Raw genomic sequence first — 26013 nt, 5'->3', positions numbered from 1 at the left:
GCTCGCGACCAGGTTGGTCCGGGGATGGATGGGAAGCAATTTCATATAAATTTGATTTCCACCTTTGCTCGATCCGCACACCCTCTGGCGTGTGTGTGTGTGCGCGCGCGATATACCACACATTTCCGGTGGAAAAGTGGTGCGCTGGAGGGGTGAAAAAAGAGGCCAGTACCCGATTGCCGCCAAATGCCACTGAATGATGGTGAGCGAGTGTTTGCGAGGGGCTTTTTTCGCATCCTCTGATCTCGCTCATCGCTTCAACCGACTGTATTCGGTTGGACATACGGAACTCACTCACGCTCACTGACATTAGTGGCCAATTAAACGAACTGCCTATCCACTTTTCTTAAATCGTTCGTTTGCGTTCTTTTTTCTGCCGTTCGGCTCAAATAAGCTAACGCAAGGTGGAGCTGGTCTGCTGGTTTATATGGCATCGTTTTATTTCCCCCAATCGTCCCCACCCCCATGTCCCCTGTTCTCGTGCTTAACTTTACACGATGGTGCTAGCGTGCGGTCAGCGGTATCCTTGGCAATCCCCTTAGTGAAATCAGAGCATTCAGCATTTGGGGAAGGAACGATGAGCCGACCAACCAACCGCCGGAACCGGTGGCGCAATGGTCCCCGGGATCTTTTTATGGTTTGACAAAGCTTTCCATTTTCGGGTTTGTGCGAACCGCAGCCAAGCAGGAAGAATCCCATTCGCCAGCGGAAACGCTGGCAACCGAAGAGCATAAATCACGAAGGCGGGGTGACGACGATCGAGTGCTTCCCGGGCCGTGGCGAAGGAAGATGGAACGACTGCCGGGGAACAGCATCCCCCCGGAAGAGCGCCCGGGTCAAGGCGGTAAACCTATGGGTGGTTCCAACATCCGGCATTACTATCGCGTGTCGTAAGGGCGGAGGAAGAAAGTACATTTTCCATGGACAAATTGCCAATACGGGACAGGGAACGGGAAACGTGTTACTTTGCGAGGGTAATGTTTTGTCCTACATCGTGTTGGTCGGATTGTTGATTTGAGCTGAGTAGAATTTAACCTCTGTTCAATGAAACACACTGTGTTACAACAATATGACAAGAAAAGTCCCAAGAAAGGTGATTCTTGTATGAAGTTGAAGTGTCCATGTACGTTATAATTGGAATATATTTTCTGAACATCTTATTGGAGCATGTAATTTGTATATGTATGTGCTATCAAACCAAAACTCAAGTTAGTTTTAAATTTAAACTGTTTCAATGTAAATCAAATACGAGTTTTAGAATCAAATTGTGTCTTTCAGAGATTAACATCGTCGTTCAACACTTCAGAATTCAAGTTGATTCAAACTTTTGTTAAAATAGAATTAGAATGTTTTTAGTCTAAACAAACATGCCGAAATCATTTTGCTTTTTGTGTTCTTTTGCATTTCAATGACAAAAGTGTTAATTTATAAAAAGGTCCTCTACTAAAGTTATAACTTTGCAGTTGTTTTAATTTTTCGCAAAACGCAAAAAATCGAATACAAACAGTTTGTAATAATTAAAATTTGAATATAAATTGAAACCTACTCACGCGACTCAAATATTAACAATTCATACTGAAAATAAGAAAGACAAATATTTTTATGTTACTCGTTTAGTCTATAATAAGTAAAAAGTTTAAAATTCAAAGTAAAACATGGCGAAATAAATTCATCTATTATGAAGCATAAGAGAGGTATGAAGTTTTAATAAATACGCTGTATTTAACAGTTATATGCATTGCCTCATCCTTAGGAACATTTCTCGCTATGTAATGGCCAGTTAAATAACATACTTACCGAGTAACGTATGTTGGAAAGTAATGCTCATGGTTTTAAGTAATGGGAAAATTGGGCAGAAGAATGCGGACAAACATTCTGCCCAGTTGGGGGCAGGTGGTCCGATGTCCGCAGTAAACACGGCCCCACCGCTCACCCCCGCACACAACAGCACACACACGCACACACGAACGAAGCAACGAAGGAACGGCTAGTCAAACTTTTTCGCTACTATTTTTCCCGCGTCCGTGGGTGTCTCGAGCCCATTTAGCACATCGGGAAAATCCCATGCATAAATAATGGATAAATTTTCAGCGCACATAAATTATGAATTTTTATGATAAAAAAACCCTGCGTTCGTCGGGAACTCGGCCTGGCCCGCTACCACCTTCGCCCTGCTGCCCAGCTTTCCTTATGCAAAAGGAACCGCAAAGGCATCATCGACGGGAAATGTGTCGTCGACACCGGATGGTAGCGACTTCTTTCCCTACGTACGCGGTTCGCGCTTCGTTTTCCACCGAACACTGCACTGCGATGGAGGGAGGCAAAAAATGTAACAGTAATGTATGTGTCTCTCGGTTTATGTTACTACGAATCAGCATGAGCACTGGTACAGCGTTCGGGATGCTGCCGGCTTGCTGGTTTTCTAGGACAACTTTTTGCCCGGGATGGCACTTGAAATTGATGCTCGTAGACCGACCGCACCACTTCCGCCGCGATGGCTCGGGGAAGATTAGAAGCTGTTGCCCTGCGCAGTGAATTAGCTTTCAATTATTGTGGTGTTGGTGTCTGGGTGAGTGCGAAGTTGGTTTTTCTGGCCCATCGCTGAGTTTAAACGGATAAAATATGGCGCCCCGCCCCCGATCTTGGCAGTGCTCAAATAAAATAGCTGTAAAACTACAAATCTAGATAACAAGTAGATGAACACGCGTTGGCCATTAATGTGTCATTCCATCACACGGCAGCACGATTTCCATTTCCATTCCATAAAACTTCTCAACCTGGGAATTGTTAAGCGACGGAACGTGTTCCTTTCACCGGATCGTTGTCGTAAACAGGAACATAACAATTTAAAAGTCCTAAAATAAAACCACAGATCTGTCGTAAAGTCCAAAAAGTATCAAACACTACTGCACATCGACCACTGATAGGCAGAGGCGGATCTACCTATGAGCGGACTGAGCGGCCGCGGGGGGCCCCGAACTTAACACTTTGTTGACGGGAGACGAAGATCTTCGTCTGTTTTTGACTCAACGTTGCCGACGAAAAGCCGGACATTTTCGTCCAATCGTTCGATTCATCGTTTCCGTTTCGATCGTTCGTTCGTTGCCGATTTATAAAGAAAACAAAAACAATTGGCGGAAAAGGTGGGTACAAGCATATCGTACACGCCGTGGCTAAACTCGGTGACAACAGCTAGTTTTGGGTAAAAGATGCCCGTCAACAAAGTGTTAAGAGGGCCCCGTGATGAAAACCCCAGACCGCAAAAGTAACTACCAATTTTATTTATTCTCGCAGCGGTACACATACTTTGATCAAAGTTAGTACAGATATATTTTGATATTGCTTAACCATTGTTAATTTTCTCCTAAAACCTTGCCAGAATATGTTTTCATGAATCTTCTTTCCCATCTAATAATGTCCGTTTGACTTCAAATGCTCTCAATTTACGGTCCACCAGCAAAAAAATAATTTAAAATGTTTTCGTCATCGCTGTTAAAATTGATAAAAAGATTTGATAATTTGAGAGCGATTTAAAAACCCATTAAGTTAAAAAAATAAAAATTCAATTCAGAGTGATTATTTTCAGATAATGAAGATCTAATGTCTGATTTCATAAAATAAGCAAATATGGGTCCTTTACGTGTATAAAGGATTGCTAAAAATATGTATAAAGGATTGCTAACTGTTGTAAAAAATAAGTTAAATTTTGGCCATGAGTATAGAAACACTTAGAGCAATGGAAATGTATGGAGGGCCCCGTTTATCCAACCGCTTGGGGCCCCCGAACGGATTGATCCGCTTCTGCTGATAGGTACTCCAAAACTTTATCCTATAATCTGCTATTGAAGCACAATCCAACACACAGAGTATTCAGATGAAGTGAACTGGGACGGCTGAAATTCTGCGATAAGGTTTCTACTCAATCAATATCAACTTGGAAATAGGAGAGGACAACTTACAATGTTTTGTGCTGAAGTATGAATGATGACAATAACAACTCTTTTTATTTGAATCAGAACGAACAATTGTCAAAGGAGAAATCAGAGAGGATTCGAATCTTTATGTACTCTTTTGTGATTTAAAACATGTAAAATGAGTTATTAGTCATCGCAAAGATTTAAATCCTTCCAGTCCTAGTCGAGGGATTCGAATCCCAAAAGAATGAATGGGTGAGTAAAGGAGTTGCTAAAGTGCGATTCACTCGAAATGAAGGATTCAAATAAAAAAGGAGTAACAAAAGCTATCCTTTAGGATTCAATAGTACGATTCAACTCAATCACTCATTCTTACTCAGTACGCACATCACTATCAAATATGTTACCTTTGTTCTGATTTCCTATTTGCTATTGTTTCTGGCGTAGGAATGAGTTGGAATCGTGAATTGGATTGGTTTTCAATACGAACGAGTTGATTTGTTTGAACGGTACCACAACTTCAGCATATATTATGGTTCCAATTTCGCAACCGTGCAGAGAGTCTCGTTCGATTGTTGTTGATGTTTTCGTGCTGGTGAAAATAAATCACATCAGGCCAATGCCAGACGGTGTTGTACGTCTTATTTTCCAGGCGGCCATGCGTCCTTCAGCTTCGATCACGCATAAATTCACCGTCCTTCTCCGAAAGGACCACTACTCGGAGTGTATAATTTATTAACGGGCACGGGTTTGGAATACCAACCGCTCGCTCGCCTAATCGATCAGCGAACGGAGTTCTGATGTACTTGTACACCTTGTCTTCGGTACTTGCAGGAAGCCTACAGATCGACAACAGCGAGGAAAGCGACATGGGCAAGTACGAGTGCGTCGCCGAAAACTCCGTCGGTACGGAGCACACGAAACCGACTCCGCTGTACGTGAAGGTCCGCCGGGTGCCGCCCACCTTCTCGCGCCCCCCGGAGCCCGTGTACGAGGTCATGCTGGGGGCGAACCTGACGCTCACCTGCGTCGCCGTCGGCTCGCCGATGCCATCCGTCAAGTGGCGCATGGGCGTGGACCAGGAGGTGACACCGGAGAACGACGTCCCGGTCGGGCGGAACGTCCTCGAGCTGACCAACATCCGGGCCAGTACTAATTACACCTGCATCGCACGGTCCACCCTCGGTGTCATCGAAGCTACCTCCCTGGTCAAGGTTCAATGTAAGTGAAACCGTAAACCGCTCCATCGAATCGGATCGAATGGAAGGGATAAGACAAATAGGACCTTTTATTTTCTCCGACATTTACCATACCGTTTTCCCCGTCTCGCTTCTTTCAGCCTTGCCAGCGGCGCCAACGGACGTCACCATATCGGAGGTAACGGCGACGCAAGTGCGGCTGGAATGGTCCTACAAGGGCCCGGAAGATCTGCAGTACTATGTCATACAGTACAAGCCGAAGAACGCGAACCAGGCAAGTGACGGGGCGCGACCGGGTGTAATGGGGAGGAAGCACATTTTTCAAAAACTTCCAATCACTCACCGGATACCGGATCACGACGTGACAAGTGCGCCGCAACACGTAATTGACAACTTTATTAATGATTTTCAATGTCGCTTCTTTACTTTCACGATGGCGACGGTGGGACCCCCTTTCATTACGGTATATCGCGGCTCGGCACTCGATCATCACTCAATCGGACGGTTATTATTCGAACGGCCCTTCCGCTCTCCTGACGACGACGATGACGACAACGACGCATCACACAGGCGTTCAGCGAGATCAGTGGCATTATTACGATGTTCTACGTCGTGCGGACGCTGAGTCCGTACACCGAGTACGAGTTCTACGTCATTGCGGTGAACAATATCGGCCGAGGACCGCCGTCGTTACCGGCCACGACGACCACGGGAGAGACAGGTATACAAGTGTTGGGCGCGTGGCAGCAAAACCCGACCCACTAGCGTATGAACTACCGCCGGCGCCATATCATACTAACAGTTGAACTTCAACCCTACATAACACTGTTGCATTCATAACAACGCTAACACTCTTAACACAACCCCGTGTTTTCAAAAATCCCCATAACTTCACAAGTTGAAAGTCTGTACTGACTGTTCAACAGTTCCGCGTCATTGGGCAGAACATGGGCGAGGTAATACCTGTTATCGATTATCTACGAAAACGACCAGACGCGAATTGCCCTTCAAAAGCCCCATGATGATGAAGACCCCGTATTTCGCAAGCACCTTTTCCGACTTTTATTTCCGTCGTCAAACAAGACGTTTCCGGTGGCTGCGTGTAAGCAAGTGTTCTTCGTACACGTACAACTGTTGTAACAGCTCATTCCGTTTTCTTGGCCAGCACGTTTCTCTCCTGCGGGAAACGTGCACTTACACACACACTCCCACCGACATCAAATATTAAGCACCGAAAATGACGACGTTCCGCCATAATAGATTTCATTGTGCGTAAAATCGGCCATATATTAATATTAGTTTCCCCTGCCTACAACCCAACTTCAAGCGTTTCCATAGTGCGTACGCGAGAAGGAACCACTTCCTATGGGGTAGCTTTCCGGGCAGGGACGGGAAAAGGAAATGAACGGACGTCAATCACCTGCGCCCAGCCACCAACTCGTTGCGTTCGGCTCGTACTCAATATCCGAACGTTGCTCAATAGCTCCGGCACGTGGTTGTGGCGGGAGTCAATCGAATCGGGACAACGTTTTCGGACGTGCAACAACACTCCCACCGGAATGCGCGTTGGTGGCTCGCTCGACGGCAACAGTCTTGTCGGTGCCGGTGCCGCTAACAACCACCGGCAGGCAGCCAGAGCCTGCCCGGGCGTGTTCGAAGGGCTCTATTTTCATTAAATATCAATCACTTTGCAGCCAATTATTCATTATTTTTGCAATTTATCTTCATTAAAAGTGAATGTAATAGCAATGAGTGCCAAGCCGTGAATCATTTTCAATCAGCATCAGCGAGGCCCTCCCGCGCTGGCTCCCACCCGCAGAACCCTCGCATGGCATGCCCTTTATCGATGGCTGCCCAGCGAACGTGTGCGCATTTGCACGTCGATTGAATTTTATTGATTACCTTTTGGCTGCGGGCCGATACATTTCCCCGGGACACCGAGGCCCCGGGGTCCGTGTCGGTTGAGGTTTTGTTTTATTCCCTTTCTGCTGCTTTCCCCCTCATTGGGGCGAATGGAAGGCTGCCCTGCAATGATATCACTTACGAGGTGTTGCAGCCGATTATCGGTGCTTGAAGATCAGAACATAGGTCAATTGCTTAATTGGAGTTTTTTATCCATTTTATTCGGAATCAAATGTTTCTAGAGCAAATATTAAATACATTAATTGAATAGAATTTGATGAATAAATTGAAGAAACATTATTAGCTTTGAATCGACCGGCCAAAATAAAAGAAAGGTTTAGGGAAGTAAAAATTCTTTTTCGTAGTCAACTAAATAGAGTGCTTCAGTGTGTGTAACCACAACAAAACCGTCCACTGAAATGGCCCCGATAAAAGCCCTAACTTGCGCCCACCCACCCTCCCAGTTGAGCGCTTGTTTTCCCCCCCGAAAAATCGCAATCAATCGTACAAACAAATATGGAGGGCGTTTCCTTTGCTCGAGCGCAACTTCGGCTGGGTCGGTTGATTGATCCAAACAGACGATGTTTTGATTTGTGTGAATGTATCATCACTACCCGCGTGCAATTGTGAGGCGAGCATGGAAACTGGAGCGGATACTCCCACGGTGCACAAACCACGCAACCCTGCTGTTCCGATTGATTGGCTCCAAACTCGACTTCGGCCGCGGTGTCCCTTTTTGAGTGCGACCCCATTTAAGCATAATGTTATTACTGCTAGCCGAAGAATATCATAATATTTACCACGTGTTTGCGTGCGTGAACACCGGAAGCGGCCCAGCGGCCTTTCGCCGCCAGCCCCCGGGAAGTAAAACCTGCGTATCCCGGGGACCATATAATTCATGAAGTTTATCTTTCATTTCGGATCGAAATAACACGACGGAGAACTACGGGTTTGGATAGGATTTCCTTTTTTTTTTATTTCAATGTGGCCGTGTTCATAGATATGCTGCTTTCTTGCTGCTACGCACGTACGTCTGCAGAAAGAGGTGCCTATGTTCGGTCAATCCGGATTTTTCTTTGCGTTCTTTTACGTATCACTTTTCGTCTGGCCCGCCTCCCCGCCAATCATCCGTTTGACTAAACGATCGCCAATGTCAAACACCGTAGGGTCGCAATCGTTCTTCTCGTCAAGATTGCTCCTGAAGCCCGCTGCGTTCCAAGGCGTTCCGTTTTGTTTCTAACTCCATAAATCATACGGTCCGTTGTGGATGGCCCGATGCGAGCGGTGTTCGTTTGCTATTTTGGAAATGTTTATTTTTCGAAGAATCGTCGTCCCGGCGGGGACGCCAAAGCTTAAGGACGCAACGCTGGCAATACCGTGCGTGTTTGCCGGTGTATTTTTGTGTTTTGGGTGGAAAAATTAATGAATTTTCCTCTCCGGTTGTTCGGGCCGGTCGTCGGACGGTCAGCCCAGCCTCAGCAGGATTGATGGAATGTAATTTGTTTTATTGTCCAGAGATTTTTATCAAACAATGGAAATGGTATGCCCGCTTTCCCGCTGGAAGTCAAACGGAACGAGACACGGGTTGCCGAAAGAGCACCCGTAATGTCTTATGGGAATATGGAAGGAATTTAAATTATAAATTAATATAAATTTCACCTCGATGTGTGGGAGTCGATACCGAATCCCATATGCTGGAGGTTTGGGTACACAACACATTTTTTTTTTTGAATATTCATTACATTTTTCGGTTGACGACAAAGGATCGAATGGTTTTTGCATTGAAAGATGGAGATGGTTTTCTACCATTTTTTCCGAACGTTCGTATTTTGTTTTTGTTCCAGAACGGTTTGATGAAAACCCTTTTTGCGTCTTTTACTGGATAGCATAATGCATATAACCTTCTACGGTTTACGGCCAGCGTTTGCCGAAGCGTTTACCATCCCGCCTCCACCAGTCCAGAAACACACATAAACTCACAAAACGATACAGCGTCCATAGATCCATTTTACTTAGACTTCATTTCTTTACCGACTTTTTCATGCGCCCTCTCCCAAAAACTCCACGTACGTCGCCCGAACTCGCGCGACCGAAACACGTTGCGCCACATGTAAATCGAAACAAACAAAAAAAAAACTACCGTTCCATCGTGTTTGCTCGTTGCCACTTTCCACCCACACCCACGATCGTCGTGGTTCGGCCACAATAATAATTTTGCTTTGGATTTTGAAAACACTGAAACTTGATCGTCGTCGCGCAACTGAAATGCTCCGCGTGCGCGCTCTCATCCAACACACGTGCGACCCCATGGTATGGAATGTAAGTGAAACAATTTTGCTCGTGCAAAGTGAATTTTGGTTTTTGTATCGAATTGAAACACTCTTCCCCACACCACCACCCCCCGCTCGAGATCACTTTTATGCAAGAATGAAAATAAAAAAAATCAACCTCACTTCCAATCCAACCACCCACCACACCACACTCGGCCATCTTAAAGTGTTCCACAGTGTTTGCAATACTCCTTTTTTTCGACTTTGTATTAGAAGAATTCGAAGTTTTTTTTTATTACTGCTTCCACCGATCCTCCAAAAACTGTTCTCGTTCGTAGGAGAGCATGTGTAAATTCGAGAGGGTTTTGTTCTAGCAGTAGATTATAATTTTGTATCTCTTTGGTCGATTTCCCTACAAAAGGGGTACTGTTACTGTAGCAAAACACGTTCCACATGGGACTTTCACCATGTACCAATAAGGATAACGCTCCGCGAAAAAAGTGTATCAGTTAGCGGTACAACACTTATTTTAAGCATTTTATGTTTCCACACGGAACGTTGATTTTTGAAACATTTTGCATCAAGAAAACATTATCCTCTTGTACAGTGCTCTCCAGGATTCCGATTTATTTTCGTTTTTCAAAAAACATACGTTAATTTTTCAACCACAACAATAAATTGCACCTTTTATACATATTTTTCCTTAGTGTAGCTCTCGTAGATCAAACACCGTGATAGTATCGATCGGTTGTTTTCGGTTTTGTACTGCACTGGTTTTATTTTTCTTCTCTCTGTCTCTCTCACTATCTTCCCACTGGCACAACAAATGATGCAAGAAATTTCAATTTTATCTCATTACATTTCCACTTTTTTCATTCACTTCTTGTGCGCGCCTCCCTCCCCCTTTCGCCCGCCATCGGTTGCGAATTGTGTTTCACAAACAATAACAGGCGATTCCGTCTATGGAGGTTCTAGTAAGTAAAAACCAGCAAATTTCTTCTCGATTGCCTGTAGTCATTTTTACTCTTTTTCACAGTTTTTATTGTTGTGTTGTTTTTACTATGTGTGTGTGTGTGTTTTGTTTTTTTGTCTTTTGCACATTTACCTCCGCAAACGGTAGATTTTCGTCGACGCAACGTCGAAGAAGTTGCGATTCACAATATGAACTTTTTGTTTTCATTTTCCTACTTCACTTTTTCCCATCACTAGCCATTTTCTGTTCGAACGCTCTTTTGCTACATGTTGTTCCCGTAGACTTGAAATCACTTTTAAAAGCAATTCAAATTTTTCACTTTTCCAAATGTTTATGCGCGTGTATGTATGTTTCTTTTCTTCGTCTCACCACGATTAGAGCTTTTTTTTGTTATACTGCACTCAGAACTTACAGTACTTTTCCAACCCCTCAAAGACTTCCGAGGACTGTGTGTGATTTCACTTCTGTCTCGTGTTGTTTCTTACATTGACACGCGAACTAAGGATATAAAAGTACGTCACTTTACTTCCTTGGCAATGAGGCAGTGACATTATTCTCGTGTCCGTTTCCCCCACGTGCCCGAAGGGATGGAAAAGTTTTCCATTTGCAACTGTCCAAGAGATAAGCTTCGAGCGCTGTTCACCAACACTCCGAGCGGTTCATCCCGCACAGTCCTCTTGCTGTTGTCACATCAGGATGTGCTACCACCGGTCCTACATCGTCGTTGAAACAGGAGACACATCCACCCCGACACACATGGATGGCAACATGCTGCCCTGTTCTATTGATTTCATTGTCAATACTTTAGCACTCTGCCGGTGTGGTATTTTCGACTGTCGGAAGAATATGTTCCATTTGCTCACCCAACTGCCCGACACTGCTGCCGTTTAGCTCGAGCGCTTCGGTTCTTTACGTCCTCTGCACCATTTTCATAATGCAGAAGTGGGAAAATGTACTTTTGCTAGTTGTTCTTTCGTTCGTGTGTTTCTTTTTTGTTTCCTCTTCTTCGTTTTGCCTCGATGCACACCATCTCCGTTGTGGACTTCCGCTCCCCACCCACCGGTGAGAACAGCGGGTCACAGTTTGCTTCTGTGTTTCGTTTTCCTTTTTCCACCTTTTTGCATCTTACCTGTCCGTGATCCGAGTGCGCGCTGCGCCAAGTAGCCAGGGGGCAACATTTCTGCTGAAAATATTCAATTTAACGATGGATAGCAACTTTTATTTTAGTTTTCCAAAGTTTTCCGGAACTCGACCAACGACGACGACGACGACGACGACGCCGCCGCCGCCATCAGCCGGACCCGTGACGGTTTCTTCGAGTGTGGAACTGGAACTTTCGTTCGGCACAACCGCTTTGCGCAGTTTTCTTCATTTCATTCTATCCGTTCCTGCTCAACCATGAATCTTTTATTTCGCTTTCAATTGTAGAAATCTTTATGTGTGCATTTCGGTGCAGGATTGGGTTTTTTTATTTGTTTTATTTGTTGTGCTCGATAAACATGGCACTGATGTATCGTATTGTGTAAACTTTCCAATCTTCTTGCGCGATCCATTCCGAAGCATTGTAGTGTAGTTTACAACCAGTCGTAAATATTTTTTAAAAGTAATTTCATATCATCTCTTACCTACGATAAAGTTAATTTAAATTTTCACCCTGATCAGTTTCGTTCCGATTATCTCTTAAAATTAGTCCACCCGTTAGTAGCTTGTTGAGCATTTTAACACAAATAACATTGCATTGTATATTTCAAAGTAGATCGGTAGCAAGAGACGATTATCTCTTTAAAGTATGTTCGCAAGATGATGTTAAATTGGTAGCAACACATTCTACGTAGGGCATGCTCATATTATCTATCGGCTCCATTTTCCCAACGGTGCGTCGGGTATCATTTTTCATGCTAGTTTCCATTCCAGCGGTGCCATTTTGCGTTCAATTTGCTAAGCCTCGCCGAGGCCCGATCGGTGTACCGTGGGCTCGTTTTGCAAAACTAACGCCGCGTATCTTGTTTCCCTCCTTTACCCCCAACCCCAACTACTTACAGAAATGGAAAGTGCTCCGAGAAACATCGAAGTCAAGCCGTTAAGCTCGTCGACGATGCTTATTACGTGGGAACCACCTGAGACTCCTAATGGACAAGTGACTGTAAGTACCGCCCCATGGGGGAGGGTAGGCAGAAAAGTGGGGCCCGGGGGCGTAGCAGAGCAGCCAGGCTGCGTTGGATACATCCTTGCGACAAGAAGCCCCTTTACTTCCAATCGTGTCAGACAAATTTAATATTGTGTGTGTTCTGTTACGCTCACGATCGATCCGAAGGATAACATGTTTACGGGGAGTATTTATAACTTTCGCCGATTGCTAGCAAGCTGTAGGACGGATAGCGGATTTCGGTTTGGCTCCTGGTGACGATTACTTTGTATCACAAATATATGTAATATCTAATGGTTGCTCAAACAAAACGCCCTGCAGGAGAAACACCGGTCAATCAGTATTAAATGTTTGCGATTTTGCAAATAAAGTTATCGTTGTGGTCAAAATTACACCCACGTTTCGTGAAAATAAATTTAAATCCTTCTAAAGACTAAAATGAATCATCAGGTTCAAGTTGATGTAGTGTACAAATTCGTCTTTCCACATGACGAGTTGTGGTGATCAGGTTGTCAAAAACAGAGAGTAGATACACATCGTAATTATGCTAATGTGTTCTCTTCCATGTCATTGTGTTGCCAACCAATAAAAAGCCGCCCATTGCGTACACCTCAGCAATCTTCTTCGGTGGAAATTAAGTAATGTAATATTTTACGTCTAATGAAAGTGACCACCGATCACGCGGATGATGTGTAAGCTCCATCCCCCTTTTAGCCCAGCTGTGTGTCCGTCAGCTGACCAGCAACTTTATATAACAGATAACGAACTATCAATTATTGCATCGAGTGTAGCGAGCCGCGAGCTCACGTTTACGTTGCTAATAATTTATGAGATGTTTCAGCGTAATTAACGGTGAATTATTAATGCAATTTGGTGTAATTTTACATGACCATCGATGAGCTGAGCGTAGGTCAACTGAAAGCGGCCTCGGCCCGGCGATGCGTTCCGTGATACGTGTTTCCGATAATGGCGCTAGCGCCGACCAAAAAACCCTTAGCGGGGTAACGTCCGTAGTGACTTGGATGTAATGAACGTTTTATGGGTTTGTTGATTAATACGATCATTAAGGTTAATTTTTAGCGGCCAGCCAACCAACGGCCCAGTGTAAGTTGTTGATGTTTACCGTACCAGCGCTTAGATGACAGTACAGTGATAGATAAACAATGGATCGTTTGATATTGCAACGTCCGTGCACGGGAAGCTTGTATAAGGGCTGGGTGATAAGCGAAGTCAGAATATAATTAAATGCCCGTGCTCCGCTCACCAACATTAACCTTCTCTTTTCCGCAGGGCTATAAAGTGTACTACACCACTAACCCGAACCAACCCGAAGCGTCCTGGGACTCGCAGATGGAAACCAACGACATGACGACTATTTCGGAGCTGACCCCACACGCAATCTACACGATACGGGTGCAAGCGTTCACGTCCATGGGCGCCGGTCCACTGTCCAACCCGGTACAGGTTAAGGCCCAGCAGGGTAAGTTTCCTTATCAGTTCGCGAGCAACATTTTTGCATTTTGTTGTCACCAGCTAAAACAGTCAGAGTGTCTTGTCACCGTTGAAACTGCATCCCATAAAAGCGGAGTAATGATTTGATGCCTTGCTCAAAGCGACACATAATAACGAGTCGTCGTGGTTGTCGTCGCAGTTCCGACCGGCAGAAGAACTTTGACATTCGTTTTTGCTGCGAAACGGTTAAATAGAATCAACTTTACGCTCAATTAAACAGATTGCACTAAATCCCAGCGCCCGTCCAACGCTTGCGGATCGGCAACGGACGTAACCGTTTTTGGGGAGAACGACAGAAGGAAGCCGCCCGAGAAGCTAATTTGATTTCCGTCCAGAAAAGTTTAACTATTTTCTTGAAACTGTATGCTTTCTCTCTCGCATCCTCGATCCTGCGCCGACGCTCGGCCAAAACCCGCCAAATGTCACCAGTAATGTACCTCCATTCATCTTTCTAGTTCCCATCGCACTACACCGCCCCCTTCCTGGTTGTTTCGCGCCATCCTCGCCACCGGCTCGTTTGTGAAAACCGTCGTCAGCTGTCTTCGCCTATAACGAGGCAGCACAGGGGCAAGAAACACTGCGCGGTGGAGTAACTTTTTTTTATCCTTCCCGCCAAGCTATTCGAGTCGCCGGTTGGATGGATTGCGATAGAAGGTGGCAAACGAGAGCATAATGACAGCATCACGGAGCAGCATTGTGTTGCTGCCACAATCGACCAGCTTGCCATCTTTGTCGCCGCTACCATTGTCTTCGCAACGGCAGTGCAGCGTCACGAAAGTTATTTCAATTTAACTTTACGCTCAAATCAATCCCACACTATCTTTTGCCGCTGGTTCTCGGCTTTGCCTCCGGAGATAGTTATCCGAGCGAAAGTGTGACAATGTCGGGCTCATCGCTGAACTCCAGCCGGTGCTGTCTGAGATTGACTAATAAACTTAACGGACAGCTCCGGCGGATCTGCAAGACATGACAGTGCTGGCCCGTTTACTGGCGCCGGTGGTCGTTTTGTTTAACGCTTTTTGATGCACACAAAACGATGCAGCAACAGCTCATTATAACAAAGCTTGTCCGAATGCGAATGACAATGAATAAAAATGACCCAAGAACGGCTGTCAAGCAGAAAAGAAACTAGTTAAAATTGTCAAATGATCTGATGCTCGCCATAGTACCAGGATCTACTTTTATTTATGTTTCCTACTACGTGAATTGTAAGAAACAGAAAACTGTTATTCATACTAACGTGTTTAATTTTGTTAACACGAGTTTATAAAATAGTACTAGTATACAAAAAACCATTATTCAAACTATTTATTGCAATGGTACAATAGATTTATTTGGGCGTCCTTGACATTCAAGCCGTTGAAAATTCGATTAGGATGATCGTACAACCTACGATAATTTTAATGATCATGTTTTACTAAATGCTACGCGATAAATTATATTGAATTCTAAATAAAATGTGTAAAACTATTCCGAGTTGTTCAACCAATATGAACTTAGATAATTTAAGAGAGACAAAACATAACAAAAACATGTATTCAATATAAATTCACATTGTCTACGGATAAACTCAACATGCTTCCATAGATAGATTGTAAATCACATGTTCGCATAACAATCTTTCAAAGTAAAATTAGTTAAATAATGGCAAAATGAATTTAGTAGTGGCAGAAACATAGTATTATCTAAATTCGCCAAATTTATAACGGATTGTCACATGGAGGAAACAATAGTTTAAAATATTTTTTTTATAAATTGCACAGTGACATTTATTGTAGTGCGCCTTGACTAAAGGGTGTCCCTGAAAGTATAAGCACCATTTCTAAATTACGTTTCTGGAAAACGGATGACGGCAAACAGTTGATTCTTCGGGTGTTTGATTGTTTACATTCAAACCTACTAGATAGTGCATCGAAACTACTTTTTTCAACCGTTTCTGTTAAAATACGAGGCATTTCCGTCAAAAATCGCAAAAGCGTTCTGCAGAAATGTTGCTCGACTCCCAACATTTCGCTAAGGCAATTAGCGAAATCGGTAGGTGTGAGTATCGGAGCCGGACGAACCGCTATCCAAAAGTTTCGGGAGGAGTACAGCTTCAAGGATACGCCGAAAAATGGTCAAAAACCTGGTCCTATCGACCAACAGTTGAACCGGGAAAGAGCAAAAGCATTCAAGCAAAAATAGGAAAGTTCCATTCGCGATGTGGCTCAACAAATGGGTACATCAAAAAGTAATGTCCAATGAGACAAGGCAAGATTGAATTTAAAATCGTACAAAATCCAAAAGAAATTGAAAAGGAGTGCAAATTAGGCTGGACGCGTTAAATATCGGGCCCAGAAGCTGTACGACAAGCTGTTGTGCGGCCAATCCTCATTCATCTGATCTACGATGAGTCGGCCAAGACCAGACCAATTGAGATATTTTGGGCGCTAACGAAGGCACACTTGAGAAAACATGTTAAAGCTACGGAAAACATCAACAGTTTACCAAAAACTGTAAAACCGTTCAAAAGTGTCGAAACCCGTTCACGACAAGTCTGTGCTGAGCCATATCAGAGGCGACAGATCAAAAGTGCGGTCATTAGCATACGATTAAATTTAAAAAAAAATGTTTTCACAAATAGTCCAGAACAGAACCCAAACACAGTTTATGAAACAAAACTTCAGTTTCTGGAAGGTTTTATTTTTTTCCTAATTTTTAAATCGTGCTTATACTTTCGCGGACACCCTGTTAAGCAAATGAGTGAGCAGCTGTAAAGTGTACCTGTCACTTAGTGTCAAGTATTACACAAAATCCACGATCAATCCTCGCAGAAAATGGAGCTATCGGAAAAAGTGGATGGGGCCCTGCTGCAAAAGATACACACATTAATCTCGAAAATTTCAAACGTACCGCGCCGGATACATCGACAACCTGACAAACAATGACATACCACACGTTTTTGCCTACCGTGAGGCTTGACAAATCCCCGTCTCTCCCTTCCCTAAACCAGCTAAACAGCGCTCAGTTGAAAGCACAAATTGTCATCGAAACCGGCGATAATCTCGATGTAATTAAATTGTTTCCTATCAAACATTCATGCACCATGTTTATGCATATGCAAATTACAACCAAATGTTTTCGCTCTTCATTCACACCCAACTCCACCCAACATTTGCAGACAATTTCCCAACGTCCCCGACCCCGGCCAATTCATCCATTCCCTTTCCAGGTCTCGGCAAAAGGGGCATCGTTACGAAAATGGCGTTGGTTTCCCAAGCTTATCGTGTGCGCTCTTGTGCGGCATACCACACTCAATGACACTGGGATGACACTAGCGGTACTTACTCCATTTGTTGGTGTGCTGGCACTAGACATGACGTGTATTTTTTCTCTTGTGCTTGGTGTGCTCCATGCACTGGAACGACGTTTTTTTTCCTGTTTGCACCTCACTCATCCTTTTCTCCCCTTTCTCTCTCTCTCTCTCTTCCCCACAGGCGTTCCCTCGCAGCCGAGCAACTTCCGCGCCACCGATGTTGGCGAAACAGCTGTCACCCTGCAATGGTCCCGGCCGACTCACTCGGGCGAGAACATCGTACACTACGAGCTCTACTGGAATGACACTTATGCAAACGAGCAGCATCATCAGTATGTATATGTTTCCCCTGCTGAACCTTCCCTGCCTGCCGAGTGAACCCCGTGACGCCTCCCGGTCTATGCCCTCCCCCCTAACCTAGTCTGACTTCTGCATCCCCGGGATTTACTATCCCGGGATGGGTTCCATGGATTCCGGCACCGAACGGGGCCGAGTCCCGGCGTTCCTTCATTATCCCGCCCGACGGCACCGGCCGTTAGCAAAATGTACTTCCCACGCTTCCGGCGAACCGCGATTGGAAGATGAATAGCAGGACCATAACAATAGCGCACTTGATAACTGTTTAGTGGAGGTACTTGTTTTGTTTGCTGTTATTGTCGGTGTCGGGGTTGGTTCACCCGCTTTTCATCATCGTCGCCTCCCCTTCATTGGAACCTGCACGGAAAAATGCTAACAATAACACTTCCACCACCGAATGACAGGGTCAGAGACCGCCGCTTCATCCAGTGCGTTTCCCGCGGGGTACGACACACACGGGATCCGCGTTGTCCGGCCGTCATCTGTCAGTGCACTACTGCTGCTTCGGGATGCCAAACTAATGTCAACACGGACGTCACCGCGTCCGCCGGATGCACAGCCAAACTGCTCTCACAGCGCATCGCGCCACCGAAAGAGGTCGGCACGATTGGGTCGGCTTTTTCCCGCCGGAAGGACATTAGTACGGGGGATAATTTGAAATTTAAATTATTGAATAATATTGGCACCGCGAGCACTCACACGAACGCAACGCACCGGGGTAAAACCGCGTTGATGATGCCTTTAGAATGGGGTGCAAATTAGTGACCGTTCCGATCGTTGTCACGTGACGTCGGGTTGTTTTATATTTGATATTATTGCACATTTTTCGAGGCTCTCGTTTTTATCGGAAAACAGCCAGTCTCGTCGTTTTTGTAGTGTTCTTTCTATTAGTTGTCATATGACGCTTCCATTTGTGTTTGTTTCCATCATTTACCTCCCCTGGGTGCACTACACTCAACCTCAACTCACCCTCGATTTATTTATTTGTTGGTGCATTTAGTCCAGTTTGTAATGTCCATTTTCGTTACTTCGAACAGATTACGATAAGTAGCTTATACGGTAGTCAAAACACACGGTTGCCTGTAGTCACTTTGTGTACGAGTCGCTGAGCTGTTGGTGGTTTTCATGTAATGGAAAAGAAATATAATCTTACATGCCCATTAATGAAAGCGACCAGTAAATAATATTTAATCCCTTACCGAACCAAAACCAGGCAGGCAGTTTCGGTATGTTTTCGCCGCTGCCATGAATAATTTAGACATTAAACAATATTTATTTACGTCCCACCGTGTAATGTTTGTCTTTCGTCACGTTGTTCATTAAGCCCGAAATTGAGTAACTGAAAATTTATCGAACTCGAGCGAGAAACTTTGCCGATAAGCGAATGGCCTTACATTGGTCTGGCGAAATTTATGTTTCGGCATCTTAACAAGCCGCTACCGTGCCGTGGGTTGGGCGATGTGGAACGCTGGAAATATTGTCACGCCTGCCACGGTGAGATTATTTATTAATTGTGAAGAACACGTCCAGTTTCCGTCGCACGCGCGCCAACAATTGCCGGACCCATCCATTATCGCCGAATTATGAATGTTTATGATAATTCGACCTTACCGGCAATCTCTTTTCACACGCGCCAGGCTAGGCAATGGTAACGAACGCAGTTTTGTCGTTGAAACTGTCGTAACGTACATAATTTACCACCAGTAACGTTGCGTTACGTCACGGCGTGCGTTCTGGTTGGTCGTAAGTTTTCCCCGTTCCGCCGCAATGTTGGACAAGGATTTCTCGGACCCAAACAAGCATTACAAGCTTTTTTTTAATAAAAAACCGATCGCCTTTCGCGTAGTACCGTGGCAAAAGTTAGCCCTTTTTCCCATTTCGCGTGAAGTCGTCGAGTACATCTTGCCCCCACCGTTCCTTCCCTGCACGTTCCTCAGGCGTTGTGGGTGCTTTGGGGGACGAATTTGGGCCTTCAGTAAATAGGCCTCTACCCTCGTTTGCGCGAATACCTACGGCAAACAGGGACCCTTGGCCGCAGCCACCCCGAGCGGCGAAGAAATGTTCCCTTTTGACCACGGGCTCACCTTTTTTTGTTGTGTGTATTGAGCCTCCTTTCGTGCCTCGCTTGGCCAAAACATTCTGGCGCCGAGTACGCAACCCTTTCCAACCGCCGGAGGCCGGAATCAAAAGGGCAGTGTTTTATGAAAATGAGTTTCATCCCACTACTCGCCATTTATTTTCCATCAGCACACCACCCTTCCTTTTCCCTCATCGCTTACGCCCCATCCTCACCAGCGCCCAAATAATTCGTCCCAATATTCGTCCCGGGGTCGGCGCAGGTGAAACACAAATTTATTAATATTAATCACAAATTAAAATTCTTCATTTCTACCCCCGGTATCCACCCGCCTTCGACGCCTTTCCTTTCCTTTTATCTACTCCAATCACGCGCGCAGACGAATTCCGAACACCGAGACCTACACCCTGAGCAGCCTGTACCCGGACACGCTGTACTACTTCTGGCTGTCGGCGAGGTCCCAGCGGGGCGAGGGCGCCACCACCCCACCGATCCCGGTGCGGACCAAGCAGTACGGTAAGTGAACCCTTTTTTTCGCTAGCGCTATTTCGAACGCCGAGGATCGGCGTGATATTCGTCCTTTCGATCGAAGCAATGTTTCAGGTTCTAGTTTTTAAGACAGTGGGCAGTGGGGATCTCTTATTTGATCTCGGTGTAGCTAATTACGGGTGCGGCGCCAAAATGGAGCCCGCAAAGGGAGAGGGAATTGTTTCCTCGGGCGCACGCTGTTTGGTCCTCTGCACCCCCAATACCTCACATCCGTCCTGGGCCAGCTTGATTCGATCAGTGCGGCGACGACAACCGGATCGGTGACGGAAGGAGCGTGTGCAGGCCATTAGAAAGTGTACCACCAGGGAGGAAGGAAACAATGCTCTCTCCCTCGACGGGCTTAGGTTTAGCTAGCGGCAATGTATGTGTACTGTCAGTATTGTCCGGGGATAATATTCGTCATTTACCTTCGTGTGCCGAAGGTTCAATTGTTTCGCCAACCAAGCAAGTTCTTAGACCTAGGCGATTTACGCACACAAAAAAGAACAGAGATAGTGAAAGAAGCATTTCGAGGTGAAGAAAAAATTAAACAAATAAAAGCATACAAAGCAAAAGGCAAAGAATGGCTCCATGAGGAGCCTATCCGCAAACCACCCAGCGTCTTGTGCAAATCTCCGCCAGATTCCGGGGAACTTCTTAAGCATACTCGTCAGAGAAGCGGGTGCCTGTTTTCTTTTTTCTTGGTTCCTTCCCTTTTTACGGTTTGTGCGAGGCTTAGTTGCCTTGCACAGATTTTTAAAGCAGACCTTTCGGGGGGCGGACACTTGATTTGATTTTATTTTAATTTTCCATTGTACGGATGCGGCCAATCTACTCTTCTTCCCGGCGCTTATCTGCCCGGAATCCCGCTTGCGCCGGTGTGTGAGTGTGTCTGTTTGTGTTTGTACACTTTTCCTAACTTTCGGGGGGCTTCCCTTTTTTAGGGCATTCATTTCGTGCCCGCCCAAAAGTTTCGTGTGTATGATTTTTGGGTTCCGGCACGCGGTTGTTGCTCTTTGTGCGTGTGTTTTGTATTGTGCAGAAACTTGTATTTGTTTTTGTTTTTTGACTTCCTTTTTTTTAAATAAGGTTTTCCCTTCCAAAAAAAACGAGTTTTCTTTTCACATGCGTCTTCCGACGCTGCTGGTTTTTTCTTTCGTTTCTCGTATTCATTCGCCGCCATACAGCTTCCACGTGCCGGTGTACTTTTGAAAATTTAATTAAAAAAGGGAAAGATATTTTCATAAACTACACAACCCTTTTTTTTGCGCCCCACACTTTCCGCGTTTCGCCTCCGGTTTAAAAGGGCAGGACAAATGGGAAGGCGAGCTTCGATGTTCGATAAATAAGCTTTCGATTCATCGTTATTTTGCTCAATCCATCGTAAGTTTGTGCCTTCGGACGTACGGATACTTCTTTTATCCGTTTTTTTTTGTCGCCACTGTCCTCTGTGTGCGTCCTAAAGCAAAATAACTTTTGACTCATTTTTTGAGATCGTCTGAAATCTAAACTGTAAAAAGACAGTATTTACAAGGCAAACAGACACTCATGCATCCGCAACATCCGTGTACACAATGAAAAATAATTAAATAAACCCTACGACGGCTAAAGCCCACAAAACGGAAGCAGAAATCATTCAGGTAAGGGACGACCGGATAGAGTCTCCTTTGAATGAAGCGAGGCTAGAAAAAATATAAAAAAGACCACGGCTCCATAGGAAAATATTAGCATCGACGACCATCAGCACCGTGTTTGCCACGTGTTAGCATTAAACGGGTACGGGATCGTCCAGATGCAAAAAGGGTCGAAAGGCAATCGTTAATTAACCGCCGTGCAAAGCCAAAAAAAACGGTGGAAAGAAACCAAACAAAGAATTTACATTTTTCTTTCCTCAAAACCGTCGAATGCTCGATCTTCGTTGACTCAGTTGGCGGCCGCTTTCTCGCGGTCGCTTCCATCCCCGTGTCGCCTGCTAAATTTTCTTCCGTTTTTGCGCTCGATTTTATTTCCGAACCTTTTATTTTCCACCTCATTCACTCCATCTCTTGAGCTTCGGTTCTCTGTTTTTATTTTGATATTATCACATTTTCACCACCTACACAATAACTCTTCGCTGAGCGCTCACTAACTGCACATCGATCGTATTCGTGCCTTGTACTTCCACTCCGTAGAGGCCTGACCTGTGCCAATAGCAAGCTGTACTAGTCATCGTTACATTTACGTTAAGCAAGATCACCTATTTTCTTACCCTTAATCCCAGTTCAGTAGTAGGGTTCGTTGGTTCGTTCTTGTGTTGCCTCTAATTGCCTCCGTTTTTCTAGTGAGTTTTTTTCCCCTTTTGCTTGTTGTCATCCATCTTTGCAAGACTTATAAAAAATATCATCCAACCGAAGTTTGCGAACGCGCTCATTCACCCACCATCTCGTTCCGTTTACTTTCCCAGCGATAGGTTTAATTAAATACAGGCAATAAAATTTTATGAATCATTTGTTTTTTCCTGTTTATTTGGGTATTTTTGCGTGTACGGGAAGCATTTTTAATCTGCATGTTGCTCATCTTTTATGTAAAGCCTGTTTTCTATCGTTATTTTTCTTTTCCGGTGGTATACCATTTTCAATTATGCATTTTTATTTAATTCAAGTCGTTTTTCTCAATGCTTTGTTTACTTTTAATCTCACTTTTATATTGTTTATGTATTGTATCCGCTCCCCCATCCATTTTACCTCAGTTGCACTCATGTTTCTCTAAACAAAACACTCTGTACATTGGATTATTTTCGACCGTTTGTACTCTTTTATTTCAAATAGCATTTATTTTATGCCTCAACTTGTTTAAAAAAATACACTATCAGAAAGATAGTGTTGTGTGAAAAGTACAATTAAAAAACCACATGGTTCTTTGCTTTAAACTGCGTCATTCATTGTACCATGCAATTAACATTTTTGTAACATAAGTTGCCCACACCATGGTGCGGCTTTAAATGCAGCATCGTTGTTTGCACTTTTGTTGTGGTTTGGTTTGTTGCTTTCCGATGCGTTCACTTCTATTGCTATCGTAGTTTAACTGCAATTTAAAAACAAATATTTCAATACAGTGTACCGTATGTACCGTTACGATACAGCACGCACTTGTTATTGCGCAAGTAAAATTGCATATGAATTGTCTAACGTATGCGTGATTGGTTGCACATCCTTTTGAAGCGCTCGCTTGCTGGGCCACTAGCATTTTATTTCTGCTGTTACCCAGTTTTTGATGCCATAATTCTCAGTAACGCATGCAACGAGACAGTGCATATGGTAATTTGCGTTCGAATGTGCGGCACATTTACTACAACCTGCAGCAGCACGAGGAATCGTACGTCATGAGTTTGTTCGCTGAATCTTTTTATATTTTTATCCTAGTTTGGACATATGTCTTTCGAGGAAATCCCGTTACTGTCGATTGTTGCATATTCGGGCTTGAACACATATTATTTTTTATTATACCTCTGCCATCCGTTCATGCTTTGCTATCAGTTTGAAAGTTTGCCCTTCCATATATTTATTTTTGTTTCCAAATATTTGTTTTCAAGAGTTGCTAGCTGTTCTTTTCAATGAGCATCGTATAATTGTGCCATTTGTTTTTCACTTTTCATTTTTCTTCTTTTTATTGTGCACTAAGTTTATTATACCAATTATACCAAAAAGTCTGCGGGTTTGCCCCATGGTTTGATTTCGATCCTGATTTTTTATTGTTAGCAAATCAAGTTACGTTTAACGCTTCATAGTGCATGAATTGTTCTCAAGTACCAATATTGTCATTCCTTGGCCCAATATTTCCTTGATATTTTTCACACCAACCATGTTTACAGGACAAACATTCAAACCAATTCGATGTCGCTATAATTATGTTGTTTTACGCTTGGAGAAACAGTGGCTTTTTGCGCGTTCTGCACATCCACACACAAACACATACTGAGCTATAGTTTGCTTTGCATCACGAAGAGACATCACCTCATCAAACACAATCTCACCTTGTATGAGTTGTCACTGAATGTTTTATATCGATTGTTTCCGTTCTGCATACTACGTTTCGTTTGAGTCTTCCTTGTCGTTTTATTCTCGATAATTGTTCTGCACCAAACGAGCACTCTGTTTAACATTTTTTTAACTATCCGTTCCAAGAGCACCATTAAATGTGTATGATACAACCGTTCGTATGCACCATTTACTGCACACCCACTAATAATTACCGTTCAGATACGACACGCATTCGAAATCAATTTAGTGCACTAGCGGCTTTCTGCACACTGTTCTACGCTACCAAAAACGAAAAAGGGACAACCATAAATGAACAAACGAAAATTTCTACCGGCAAAACGATGCACCGTTAGATTGTGTTTTTCTTTCCCTCTTGGTTTATTGAAGTTGGGTTTATTTATCGCTCCGTTTAAGTTTATCTAAATCAAATAGGTTTGTGTTATGTTGTTCTGTATCATTCGAAACCGGTACGAAAAGGATCAGCGTTCGATGTACCAAACCGCAGCTCAACTGTGAACATACCCGTTCCTTTTTCGTTACTTTAAGTATTACGCTAATTTTTCCCTTGATTTAAGTAGTTTAAGATTTTGTTGACAACATGTTTCGATTTCGTTTCCTTATTTTCTCTTTCTCTTGTTTTTTTTATCTTTTCGGTTGTTCCAATTATCGCTATGATTTTGCGTTCTACTGCACCAACAATAATGCCTGACCATTGACCAACTCGTAGTACCCGGTGCACCGCCTCGTAATGTTACTGTCGAAGCCACAAGCCCAACCACGATCAACGTGTCCTGGCTGCCACCGCCGGTCGAACGATCGAACGGAGCCATAGTTTATTATAAGGTGTTCTTCGTCGAGGTGGGGCGATCGGATAGCGAGGCCACGGTAACGACCCTCAACTCGACCAACATCGTCCTGGACGAGCTGAAGCGTTGGACGGAGTACAAGATCTGGGTCCTCGCCGGAACCTCCGTTGGCGACGGACCACGGTCGTACCCGTACACGGTTCGCACTCACGAAGACGGTATGTATTGCACCATATGCTAGATTTTCTCTCATCTTCCGTTGTAACCCATATCCGGTTTATGTACACCACCACAAAACCCCCAAAACCGGTCGCGCCAGAACGTGCGCATCGCGTTACAGAATTCACGACAACCAAAACTACACCAGCACTGCTTTGCACCACCAAAACCCGAAACATTACCTACAACAGATAACACCACAATGCTCACACTTCAACTAATCGTTCTTCCTAACACACCACCAATCGCAACTAACCATTTTTGTATTTTGAAGGTAAATGGCGTAATCGAAATGGAAATGACTAACAAATTTTTGACAGTCTTATCACGTGGAAAATTTTTTTTTTCAATTTTTCCAACTGCAGCGAGGATATCTTTTTGTATTTTGCTCTTTTAATCTATAACCGAGTATTAATATTAACGATAAGTGACATTACTTGTTTAATTCCCAATAGCTAAACACCTGAATCATATATTATACTAGATGTTTTTAATCGCAACGGATTGTGCGCGCGTCAACGTTCGGTGCAAAGAATGCAATTAGATTTTTTCCCATTAGATTAAAAAATCAGCTCATTACTAGCAGGCCAAAAAATGCATATTAACGAAGAGATCTTGCTATGAAATTAAACAACAATATTTAATTAACAGTTACAGATAATATGCACTTTTTAGGTTTCATGACCTCAAAAGTAAGAGTGTCAATATTTGTATAACATTTTCATTGACATACTTTTTCAGTTAATCGTCTCTTTTCCATTGATCTATAAGCATACTTATTCAGATCTACAACGGA

At 44.1% G+C, this 26013-nt stretch overlaps 1 protein-coding gene across 1 annotated transcript in view; it reads left to right on the top strand.

Annotated features, from left to right (window-relative positions):
• LOC131293552 (tyrosine-protein phosphatase Lar) overlaps nucleotides 1-26013 on the top strand; it is a 152970-nt gene that overhangs the window by 97796 nt on the left and 29161 nt on the right. The window contains exons 5-13 of the mRNA XM_058321629.1: nucleotides 4749-5135; nucleotides 5254-5387; nucleotides 5684-5834; nucleotides 10236-10259; nucleotides 12301-12401; nucleotides 13695-13884; nucleotides 17393-17543; nucleotides 20025-20161; nucleotides 24920-25216. Of these exons, the coding sequence (XP_058177612.1) occupies nucleotides 4749-5135; nucleotides 5254-5387; nucleotides 5684-5834; nucleotides 10236-10259; nucleotides 12301-12401; nucleotides 13695-13884; nucleotides 17393-17543; nucleotides 20025-20161; nucleotides 24920-25216 (1572 nt within the window). The remainder of the gene's footprint in view (nucleotides 1-4748; nucleotides 5136-5253; nucleotides 5388-5683; nucleotides 5835-10235; nucleotides 10260-12300; nucleotides 12402-13694; nucleotides 13885-17392; nucleotides 17544-20024; nucleotides 20162-24919; nucleotides 25217-26013) is intronic.

The sequence above is a fragment of the Anopheles ziemanni genome, chromosome 2, assembly GCF_943734765.1.
Source record: "Anopheles ziemanni chromosome 2, idAnoZiCoDA_A2_x.2, whole genome shotgun sequence".
NCBI lineage: Eukaryota > Metazoa > Arthropoda > Insecta > Diptera > Culicidae > Anopheles > Anopheles ziemanni.
This window is presented reverse-complemented; position numbering and strand designations above follow the sequence as displayed.